Genomic DNA, 11,900 nt, shown 5'->3' with positions numbered 1-11,900 from the left:
TGGTATAAACAAAATCACCACCACACAATTTTTATGCTAATTATAAAGAATTCTAATTCCTAAGGTAGACACCTAACACAGGAACACATCAATCCTACAACAAACTCGCAACAGAACACATCAATTCTACAACAAACTCGTAACAGAACACATCAATTCTACAACAAACTCGCAACACAACACCAATTGGTTCATCAAACGCACTCAATCCGCGATTAAACATGAAAACATAATTAAATTCATAAACACCCCAAAATAACCCAAAATTGATCCTCTAGGGATCCCTACACATGTTCATTCTAATCCCCAAGTGTGAGTAACTCATCCCTTACCTCGATGTAGTCGCTTAAATGTTCTTTGTTAGCAATGGTGGCGTCTCTGGTGCTCTCTAGAGCTCCTCCTCTGGTTGCTCTGTTAGGGTTCTTGTGCGTCAGAAAAGAAAAAGGGACATAAGTGTTTTGTAATAGCTGCTCTAGGTTAACATTTGGTTTATATAGTGGAGATTTATGACCTAATTATATAATTTTTTTTACTTATTTATTTATTTATTTATTAACTTATTACTGTATTATTTATTTATTAACAGTTACGGCTGTTACAATTCCACCCCCCTAAAAAAAAAGTTTCGTCCTCGAAACTTACCAGTATCGAATAAGGTAGGATATGCATCACGCATCTGACCCTCTAGTTCCCAGGTGGCATCCTCGCCCGAAGCACTTCCCCATACTTCTTTGACCAAGGGAATCTCTTTCCCCCTTAGCTGCTTAACCATACGATCGTCGATCCTCAGTGGTTGTGTTTCATATGTCAAGTTCTCTTTCACTTGGACATTGTCCAATTCGATCACGTGCGACAGATCATGGACATATTTTCTGAGCTGAGAGATATGGAAGACACTATGGAGATTTGAGAGAGATGGTGGCAAAGCCACCTGATACGCAACTAGGCCGACACGCTTTAGGATTTCAAAGGGACCAATGAATCTAGGTGTGAGCTTACGGGACTTCAACGCCCTACCAACCCCAGTCCACGGAGTGACTCTCAGAAATACATGATCACCTATAGCAAATTCAAGATCCTTTCTTCTCTTATCATAGTAGCTCTTCTGCCTACTTTGGGCTGCTCTCATCCTTTCTTGGATCAACTTGACCATTTTTGTGGTCTGCTGAACTACCTCAGGTCCTAAGGCAATGCTCTCACTAGAATCTACCCAACATAGAGGTGTCCTACATCTTCTACCATACAATGCCTCGTAAGGCACCATACCTATACTGGAGTGAAAACTATTGTTGTAGGTAAACTCTATCAAGGGTAAGAAACTATCCCAACTACCCCTCTGCTCTAACACACAGGCTCTCAAGAGGTCCTCTAAGGATTGGATGGTGCGCTCGGTTTGACCGTCAGTCTGTGGGTGGTAAGCAGAACTCAACCTAAGCTTGGTCCCCAAGGCTTTATGAAGACTCTCCCAAAATCTAGAGGTAAATCTAGGATCTCTATCAGAAACTATGCTAGAAGGAACACCGTGTAGTCTAACTATTTCACTGACGTACAAGCTAGTCAACCTCTCTAAAGAATATCTGATGTTTATTGGGATGAAGTGAGCAGATTTGGTCAACCTGTCTACAATAACCCAAATGGAATCTAAACCTTTGGGGGTTCTAGGTAACCCCACCACGAAATCCATGGAGATGCTATCCCACTTCCACTCAGGTATCTCTAAAGGTTGCAACTTCCCTGAAGGCTTCTGATGTTCTATTTTAGCTTTCTGACACACTAGGCATGCAAGGACAAACTCATAAACTTCTTTCTTCATACTCGGCCACCAAAACATCTGCCTAAGGTCCTGGTACATCTTAGTCGCTCCCGGGTGGATACTCAGACTACTTCTATGGCCCTCTTCCAAGATCGTTCTCCTAAGCTTGGGTACACTAGGCACACACACCCTATCCTGAAACCTCAAGACTCCATCAGTTCCCACTCTAAAACTACTCTTTCTCCCTGCGACTATGGACTCTAAGTGAGCTGACAAGAATGGGTCAGACTTCTGACCCTCATGGATCTCGCTTAAGAGTTCGCTGGTGACTCTCAACATACCCAACTTAATGCTACTAGAGGTGATCTCACATGCCAAACTCATGTCTCTAAACTGCTCTAAGAGATCCAACTCTCTAACCATCAAAGCAGACATTTGAAGGGATTTTCTACTTAAGGCATCAGCTACTACATTGGCTTTACCTGGGTGATAGCTAAGTTCAAAATCGTAATCCTTAAGGAACTCTAACCATCTCCTCTGCCTCATGTTAAGCTCTTTTTGATCAAACAAATATCTAAGGCTCTTATGATCACTAAACACCTCAAATTTAGATCCATAAAGGTAATGCCTCCAAAGGTTAAGAGCAAAAACTACGGCTGTTAACTCAAGATCGTGTGTGGGATAATTCCTTTCATGTATCTTAAGCTGTCGAGAAGCATAGGCCACTACCTGTCCCTGTTGCATAAGCACTCCACCCAAACCCATCTTGGACGCATCACAATACACCACAAAAGATTCACTCGGGTTAGGTAACACTAAAACTGGTGCAGTGGTCAACCTTTCCTTAAGGGTACGGAAACTACTCTCACATTGGGCATCCCACACAAAAACTTGACCCTTACGAGTAAGCTTAGTCAAAGGTAAGGCTAGCTTAGAAAAACCCTCTATGAATCTACGGTGGTATCCTGCTAAGCCAAGAAAGCTCCTAATCTCAAACACTGACTTAGGACTCTCCCAACTCATCACCGCCTCTACCTTGGAAGGATTTACTGCTATCCCTCCCTTAGATATAACGTGCCCTAAGAAGCTCACCTCCTCTAGCCAAAAATCACACTTGGACAACTTAGCATACAGTCTATCGTCTTTGAGGGTTTGCAACACAACTCTCAGATGCTCCTCATGTTCCTCTCTAGTCTTAGAATACACCAAGATATCATCTATGAAGACCACTACAAAACTATCTAGGTAGGGGTGAAAGATCCTATTCATATAATCCATGAACACACCAGGGGCGTTGGTCACACCAAAAGGCATAACCAAGTACTCATAATGACCGTAACGGGTCCTAAAGGCAGTCTTCGAAACATCTTCAGGCTTTACTCTAATCTGGTGGTAACCTGACCTAAGATCTATCTTACTGAACACACAAGCCCCTACTAATTGGTCCATCAGGTCATCTATCCTAGGCAAAGGGTACCTATTCTTAATCGTTACCTTATTTAACTGACAATAATCTACACATAGCCTCATAGTCCCATCCTTCTTCTTAACTAACAACATCGGTGCTCCCCAGGGTGACACACTAGGCCTCACAAATTGTTTCTCTAAAAGTTCCTCTAACTGTTTCTTAAGCTCACTCAACTCCACAGGGGACATCCTATAAGGTGCTATGGATATGGGTCCAGTACCGAGCACTAGGTCTATAGAGAACTCAACCTCTCTCTCTCTAAACGTGGGCGAGTGTTCTCCCACCAGTACTCCGCCTCAGCTGCTAGCATGTGAGTAGCAAACAACACCTTCTGATGGTCCTGACACTCCATCACCCGGAAGATCTTCTCAATCTCCCTCAGCCAAGCCTCAGCACCCTCAGGATCATAACCCCCTTTGAAAGTAGGTGGGTTGTTCCTCTGAAAGCGATCTAACCCATGGTACACAGTTGCTCCTCCACCGCCTCCCTGATTGGCCATAACTTGCGCCAAGTTGTTCAAGGCCTCGGTAAGAAGTCGTTCTCGCTCATTTCTCGCAGCCATTACTTCCTATGCCACGCAAGAAACAAAACTTTGAAAAAAAAATATACCAACACAATAGAGTACACCTCTAATGAAACAAAACAAATACAACACATCAGAGTACACAAGGAAACACAAAAAGCTCATAACACACATGGCCGAAAGGTTCAACCTGGCTCTGATACCACTAAATGTGACACCCTCTACCCTTACAATTATAACTAACTAATTAAATAAATCATACAAAATTTATTTAAAAGATTATAAACACATAATAATAAAAGAAGAAAAAAATGCAAAATTAATTAATAATTTTTCTTTTTAAACACATTTAATTTAAATCAATTCAAAAGGGTAAAGGTTCACATCCACTTAGTGAAAACATAATAGAATATATTTTTTTTAATAAAAGGTAAGATTATCCCGGCTCAAAACAAGGTCGTCCACTCTAAATAAATAATAAAAAGAAACTAAAGTAGGAAAGTATAACGCAATTATATCATTCACTAAATCATAATCCCTATCACAGACTAAGTCTCTCCATCTCTAGCATGTGACTCATCATATGAAGGCTCACCTGAAACAAAGTGGCAATCAGCCCAAACACAAACACACACCGGGAATGAGTTATCACATTCGTATATAATAAAACATTAGAGCATGTGAAACATATAATACTTAAAGCTGAATTTATATAAATAACATTACTGCACAAAATCACACACATTATTCATACCCATTCAAGTTTACACACTCCATAAAATAACATCAGCCACAATTCTACAACAAACTCGCAACAGAACACATCAATTCTACAACAAACTCGTAACAGAACACATCAATTCTACAACAAACTTGCAACACAACACCAATTGGTTCATCAAACACACTCAATCCGCGATTAAACATGAAAACATAATTAAATTCATAAACACCCCAAAATAACCCAAAAATTGATCCTCTAGGGATCTCTACACATGTTCATTCTAATCCCCAAGCGTGAGTAACTCATCCCTTACCTCGACGTAGTCGCTTAAATGTTCTCTGTTAGCAATGGTGGCGTCTCTGGTGCTCTCTGGTTGCTCTGTTAGGGTTCTTGTGCGTCAGAAAAGAGAAAGGGACAAAAGTGTTTTGTAAAAGCTGTTCTAGGTTAACATTTGGTTTATATAGTGGAGATTTATGACCTAATTATATTTTTTTACTTATTTATTTATTTATTTATTAACTTATTACTGTATTATTTATTTATTAACAGTTACGGCTGTTACACTGAGCATGTATGGCAACACATCACCATGGACTTCATTGAAGGTCTCCGTCTTTCTTTTGTTAAACAAGTCATTTTTGCAATGGTAGATAGGCTTAGTAAGGCAGCTCATTTCATGGCCTTATCACATCCTTATACTGCTGCTGATGTGGCCCAATGCTTCCTTGATCATGTCTTTAAATTGCATGGTTTTCCTGAAACCATTACCAGTGATAGGGATCCTGTTTTTGTTAGCCACTTTTGGAAGGAATTTATGTCCTTACAAGGGATTCAAGTACAGCTTTCTACAGCCTATCACCCACAAACTGATGGTCAATTAGAAGTGGTGAATAGATGCCTTGAAACATATCTCAGGTGCATGTGTAGTGACTCTCCAGCACATGGTCCAAGTGGTTGCCTCTTGCTGAATGGTGGTACAATTCCACTTACCACAGCACTATTAAAGCAAGTCCCTATGAGATTGTGTATGGCCAAGCTCCTCTTGTTGATTTACCTTATCTCCTAAGTGAATTGAAGATTGCTTTGGTTAATAGGAGTTTGCAGAAACGTGATGAAATGTTAAAGTTACTTAAATTCCACATGAAAAGGACCCAGGACAGAATGAAGCAACTTGTAGATAAGGGCAGATCTGATAGGAGTTTTCATATTGGTGACTTGGTTTATGTAAAATTACATGCTTATCACCAAGTTTCAGTGCAAGCCATATCCAATGTAAAGTTGGCCCCTAAGTACTATGGTTCATTTCTAATGGAAGACAAGATTGGTGTTGTTGCATACAAGCTTTAATTGCCTCCTGGATCTATGATTCACAATGTCTTTCATGTTTCTCAGTTGAAGAAGTTTACTGGTACTGCCACTTCTGGGAACTTTAGTCCTTCACCTTTATTGGATACCTCTCAAAAGGAACCTGAAGCTATCACTGACAGAATGACAGTCAAGAGGAGAAATCGTGTTGTAACCAAAGTTTTGGTTCAATGAAAACATCAACTACCTGAAGATGCAACTTGAAAATTTTTCTGACTTGAGGCAAAAGTTTCCTCACTTTAATCCTTGAGGACAAGAATTCTTTTGGGTGGAAGGAATTGATACAAGCTTAGGAAGGTAGTTAGGAGCTAACTGACATGTCCAAAGTTAGTTATTTGATTCTGTTAGTTTTCCCCATTTGGCAAGTTGTTAGGCAATTAGTGGGTAGAAGCTATAATTAGCAACTGGTGGTTAGGAAGCATTTTCAAGCCAGAATTTATAATCATCTTCCTTCTTGTAATTTCTTTCCCTAATAATGAAAAACATGACTTCCATGCTCATCTTAATTCATTCATTTCATTGAGTTTCCTTGTTTGTTCAAGAACTTCAAATTCTTTTATTTGATTCATAGTTGGGATTAAAAAAAATCATTTTTTGTTGATGGATAGTGTTTTTCGATTTGGGTGAGTAGAAGAATGAAGATGGAGCGATGAAGGAGGGAGGAGGGGACAGATGAGGAAAAATAAGGGTGTTCCCGGAAAGAGAAAAAAAAAAAAGAAAATTAAAAATTTTAAGTCATTTATTCAATTTATTTTTTACTATATTCTAGCGTAATATTCCCATCGTAGTCCATCACTTATTTTAGCCACTAATTTTAAATGGTCCATATCTAAGGGACCATATTTGTTTCCCATCCTGCAATCCTTCCAAAATACTGTCCCACCGTGAATACCCCTGGGGGGATGACGCACGCTAGCCAGCGTCGCCATTCACGAGGTTTGGGAAGACAAAGCAAAATCAAACCAGGAACTTCAATTCTTTAAGACCATTTAGTATCCATCTCAATTTATGTCCCAAAAAGGGGCATGTTAAAATATTTAACCCGAATTATTCTAATCAAAGAACATTATGGTCTCCATTAAAACTTAAGAGCCTTTTTTATCAGAAAAACTTAAGATCCCATTTTTTAAAAAAGTTGAATAAAACTAATTTTGAATATTCACCAAACAGTCACTAATTCATCCTAGCAACGGTGTCTAATACCAATGACTTAATGCAACTACTTACAATGCTTCTATGCAACCACCCAGCAACTGTCCTCCAAAAAAGAGCTCAATTAAGTTGAGCCATCAATGAAAAACCGAAACCTTGCAGCAAAATTCTTATTATATTCAATACTTGCCTGATGGCAAATGGCAATGATTTCGATTTTGCAAATACTAGCAAAGATCTAAGCCGGACATTTTAACTGCTCAACCCACGGTAAGATAAAATTTCGCATGATGGATAAGATAAGCCCCATGACAACCATTACTACTGTCAAAAAAAACTAAATAAACGGCACTGCCCGAAATCAAATATCATTCTCAATAATCAATAATGTATGAGATAAAATCAAATGGCTCCACTTATCGAGGAGGTGGAGGGGGAGGTGGTGGCAGGTTCGATTTTGCAAATCCCACCCATGCAACAATGCCGACTGCCAGAATTATCCATCCAAATATGTCATACTTCAGATCACTGCTCTTCTTTTTCTTCTGAGTCTGAAAAATAACCAAACAAATTAGGTGATAAATGAACACAACTCAAATACGAAGATCAGACGCTATCTGCCTTCAATGCGATTTTTGTAGCACAAGGCGTGCTTAACCAAAATACAGATATAAATAACTAGCAGTGCAAGAGCCAAGTCTAACCCAAAATATACAAATAGCACTTATATCAAGACCAGTTGAAAGATTAGTTCTCTATTTTTTTATCAAAAAAATAAAATACATATAGTATTCTCTTCAAAGAAAAAATCCACCGACATTAATCCAATCTATCTCAGCCTGTATACACTTAGATAATTAAGATGCATACAAAGTCAATTAAGTGCTGTGATGATAGAAAGTATGAGCCCATCCTATAAAATTTGTGCCCCGCATACCTTAGTCACCTAGTTCCTACTCACTACAAAAAAACAAAATTATCATACAAAAATTAACATTTAAGACCATTAATTGTCAACGAAATGACACCATACATTCCAGTCAACAAACTCCTTTATTTCTCACTGCATCAACACTCCTTGAATGTGTCCTCAGTCAGAGAACATTGCATATATGGAAGAAATTTTAAATTTAAAATTATTAAATCTCAGAAAAATCATGAGAAAAATATACAAACAAATTAGCTACAAAAGCCTGATACAGAATAATCACAGGGTAAAGACAGGCAACAAAATCTTTTAAGTATTACATTTGTCGAAGCAGAAGTAGAAGATCCAGCTGTTGCTGCTGCCTGCTGCTGCTGCTGCTGACCAAATCCATGCTTATGGATTTCTACATGCAGCTCAGGAGCCTGAAAAATGACATTAGTAATTGAATGACCCAGTAGCCAATCTGAGAACAAGTTGCTGAACATTTTCCTTTTAATGAAGAAACAAAGATTATTCTAGCAACAAAGAGAACATAAAAGGAAAGGGAAAGGTGGGGGATAAGGTACCATAGAAAAACACAGGACAGAAAATACAAAGCAATATTAAAAAAAGGAACAGATCAGGTTTAAAGAATAGCCTAATTCCTCTGAAACCAACAAACCCAACTTCTTGACCCATAGCAAAACCACAAACAGAAACCAGTTGACTAGCAGCATGATCATGGTTATCAATCCTTTGTGAATGGAAAGCCCTTTTGTGAAGAGGAAACCTTTGGGGGAGAGATCTCCCTTCTATTTTCCATTCCTTACACTAATTTAATAAAATCTTTCTTTTCTTTCCCATTTTTACTTAGTTCCTAACAACTCTCCTCACAACTAGATTTGTAGATGTGTTCTTTCTCCTTTAATTTCTACATCATCTTCCTCTTCATCTTGTACAATTCCCTTTTAGAACTAGCAGTGACTTTCTTCAATCTTGGTTGCTGCCAAGTGTAGGTTGAAGGCTCACCAGCACCAACTCCACATGTTAAATCATCATAATCAGAAAGTGACATTGGCCACAAAATGTCCCAGGAAGAAGTGAAGAAAAGAGAAAAAACAAAGGAAGAAAGAAGTATATGAGGGAGTGGCTGGTCTGAGTTCTTCAAACCCTATTAAGTCTTACAGAAGAGACCAAAATGACCCAAAAATAAAAATCTGAAAATGGGAGGGAAGGATAAAAAAATTGGGGCATTTTGGGGCTTCTCAGAGTGAAATAGCGACTGCCATAACCATGAAGTGGCCTACTATTGGCTGCAATAGCATCCACAATTCACCATGACAGAGAAACACTCGGTTCCAACTCCTCTGTGACTTTTCCAAGCACTGTGATAGTGATTTTCTGATTGATAACTATGAACACCGTATTAAAATTTCAGTAAGAAAATCTCAATCACTGATTCTGACCAAATTTATGCTTGTACATTTCTACATCTAGACATTAACATTTTATAGTCAAACATCACACTCCATAGTTAACAATCTGAAATATAAACTTCAAAATTAATGCTATTCATTATACAGAATAGTAGTCAACATATATTATACATTGTACTACACAGTCTATACATGCACAGCACATTAGCAAACTCAAAACACAGCAGTGGAGAGGAAGGAGGGGGTGGGGGCAAAAGAATAAGGTTACGTTTCTTAACACAAACAGATCAAAAGGTTTGACACATTCTCATCACCTTCATAAAAAACTTTGGGAAAAAAATAGTTGGCTCTTGAAATTGGGTTGCCAAGGACACAACCTGGATAAAAGATGCAACCTGTTGGTCCAAGATTCGTACACATCACAGAAAATGCAAATCTGGTGACTCTCCCAAAACAATTGTGTGATCTATAATGGCAGCTTTCTGAATTGGGATCAAATCACATGAATAGCATCAAGATTCATGCAAATCTGGTCAACATGGATTTATTCACAATCAACAAGTCAAGGCAGTCTCATACTTTCATGCATAAACACAGATATCAGAACCATTTTACAAATTACCACACCGTATTTGCAGGGCTCCTTACTCAGTGTTGTAAAAGCATTTAAAATCCATATATCTCACTTAGTTTTGTCAATCAAGACATGAAACAGATGAAAAAACCAATGACAACAAAACTGAACAAATTGTAACACCCATTTCTATATTCCATTGCAGCTTCCAAAAACAAAGTAGATGACAAATGAGTAATTTAGGCAATATGATAATGGTACAAAACTAATACACTACAATACAGAACATACCTTAGCAGCCACTTCCAATGATTTGCGGTAAAGTTCATTCGAAGGATCCTACATAAAACAAAACTATTCCATTACACTTTATTTCTACAAGTAAAACAATTCTCACAAAACATCACTTAGACTGTCATTAACACTGAACCAAAAAAAGTACCTCATCAACAGCTTGCTGAAAGTACTCAGCTGCCTTATCAAAATAAACCTTGGCCTCGTCCTGGTCTGGAATTAAAAATGCTTGTGAAGTGTGAGCATTTCCCAGGCACCAAAGAGTGTCATGCTTCTTGGGATTCACCGCAAGCGCCTCCTCTAGCTTTGAAACAGCCTCTGCAAATCCACAAAACACAAATGAAAATTCAAAATCATAAGCTCAGAAATACTCACTGCATCATTATATGGTCCATTCAAAAACCTGAAAAACGAAAATTAACTTGGTGATTTGATAATTTCAAGTTCAAACAAATTTAGGGCACATTTGTTACATATTATAAAAAAAAGTTTATGATTTATATATTTTTACATACAAAAACACAAGTTAAATCTGTTAACAATTAAAAAACAAAACAACTGATTTTATGAGAAACTATTCAAAATAGGTTTTGATTTTAATAGATTTTAGATTCTTTCCATCTTCTGATTATTTTGAAAAGCTGAAGCGATGGAAAACTTTTTAAAACGATATTTAATATAAAAAAGATGATATTTTATGGAAAAAAAACTGTGACAAACGGGCCCTTAATTAAACCAAAAAAAAAAACAGAGTAAAAAATTACCTAGGGCATAGTGAATAAGCAGTACCTTGGGTCATTTTCTTCGATTCAGGAAAACTCTGAAACTGAGACAACTCTAATAAAGCTCCACCCCATCTTGTTAAGTTCTGCAGAGATTAGGGAAAACAAACCAAATAATTATTTCAAAAATCGCAAAAACAGTCCATTTCCCAATCAAACAAGCAGCAAACAAATCATATGAAAATAAAACAAAAAGATTAGGAAAGAAAAACGATTTTTTTTCCTAAAATTGCAAAAAAAAATCCATTTCCCAATCTAGCAAGCAACCACCAATTTACATGAAAATAAAACAACAGATTAAATGCGATGAAAATCTAAAAAAAGCAATCATGAATCGATCCTTAGAGAAAACTTTTCGGAGTTCGAACGAAACGACGAATCTAAAAACAAAAAAATGAAATAAAAAGCGAAAAAAATAAACGAACATCAGCGTCGAGAGGGTTCTTCTCGTATTCGGCTTCTGCGGCCTTACGAGCGTGCTCGAAGAACAGGAGGCGATCGAACTCGCTCTGCTGCAAATCCATGGCGGTTTCAGAGCGAGAGATATTTTGGGGATTTTGTTTTCTTGCGCTTTTTAGGGTTTTGGGTTTTTGAAAGTCAATGAATCTCTGCACTTCCTCTTATGAAAGAGGATAGTGTGACTAGTACAGACCTACGTGGAGAGACGTGGTCGGAAAAGAAAAAGAGAAATTTCCGTCTGTTTTCTCGAATCACAATCAAACCTTATCTTTTCTCTAATTTTTAAATAAAAAATACTCAATTTTTTTTCTCATGTAAATTTTATTTTAGAAATAATTTTATTGGAATCACAATTAATATGTTTCTTGTGATTCTATTTTTTTAAAAAAAATCACTTTCAGCTTTTCAAAATATTTCAAAATTTAAAAATAAATAAAGTGTAATTAAAATTAGAAACTATATT

The 11,900-nt window shown here is 37.5% G+C and overlaps 1 protein-coding gene across 1 annotated transcript; it reads right to left on the bottom strand.

Annotated features, from left to right (window-relative positions):
• Positions 1-7,141: 7,141 nt before the first annotated feature.
• On the bottom strand, positions 7,142-11,660 carry LOC114412317 (mitochondrial import receptor subunit TOM20-like). Its single transcript, XM_028376150.1, has 6 exons — positions 11,404-11,660; positions 10,986-11,064; positions 10,345-10,514; positions 10,194-10,241; positions 8,234-8,335; positions 7,142-7,536 (listed from the first exon to the last, which is right to left on the bottom strand). The coding sequence occupies exons 1-6, from the start codon at positions 11,500-11,502 to the stop codon at positions 7,402-7,404; spliced, it is 633 nt and encodes a 210-aa protein (XP_028231951.1). The 5' UTR covers positions 11,503-11,660; the 3' UTR covers positions 7,142-7,401.
• Between the last annotated feature and the right edge of the window lie 240 nt (positions 11,661-11,900).

The sequence above is a fragment of the Glycine soja genome, chromosome 5 (genome assembly GCF_004193775.1).
Source record: "Glycine soja cultivar W05 chromosome 5, ASM419377v2, whole genome shotgun sequence".
In the NCBI taxonomy this organism is placed as follows: Eukaryota; Viridiplantae; Streptophyta; class Magnoliopsida; order Fabales; family Fabaceae; genus Glycine; species Glycine soja.
Note: the sequence above shows the minus strand (reverse complement) of the source record. Positions and strands in the feature narration are given on the sequence as shown.

Bases quoted from the DNA above. Each gene is read 5' to 3' on its own strand.
- LOC114412317 (XM_028376150.1), bottom strand. From the start codon at position 11,502: ATGGATTTGCAGCAGAGCGAGTTCGATCGCCTCCTGTTCTTCGAGCAC. The intron at 10,515-10,985 runs GTACTGCTTATT...GTGGATTTGCAG, and splicing joins ATCGAAGAAAATGACCCAAG to AGGCTGTTTCAAAGCTAGAG. The intron at 8,336-10,193 runs GTATGTTCTGTA...GTCATTTTTCAG, and splicing joins CATTGGAAGTGGCTGCTAAG to GCTCCTGAGCTGCATGTAGA.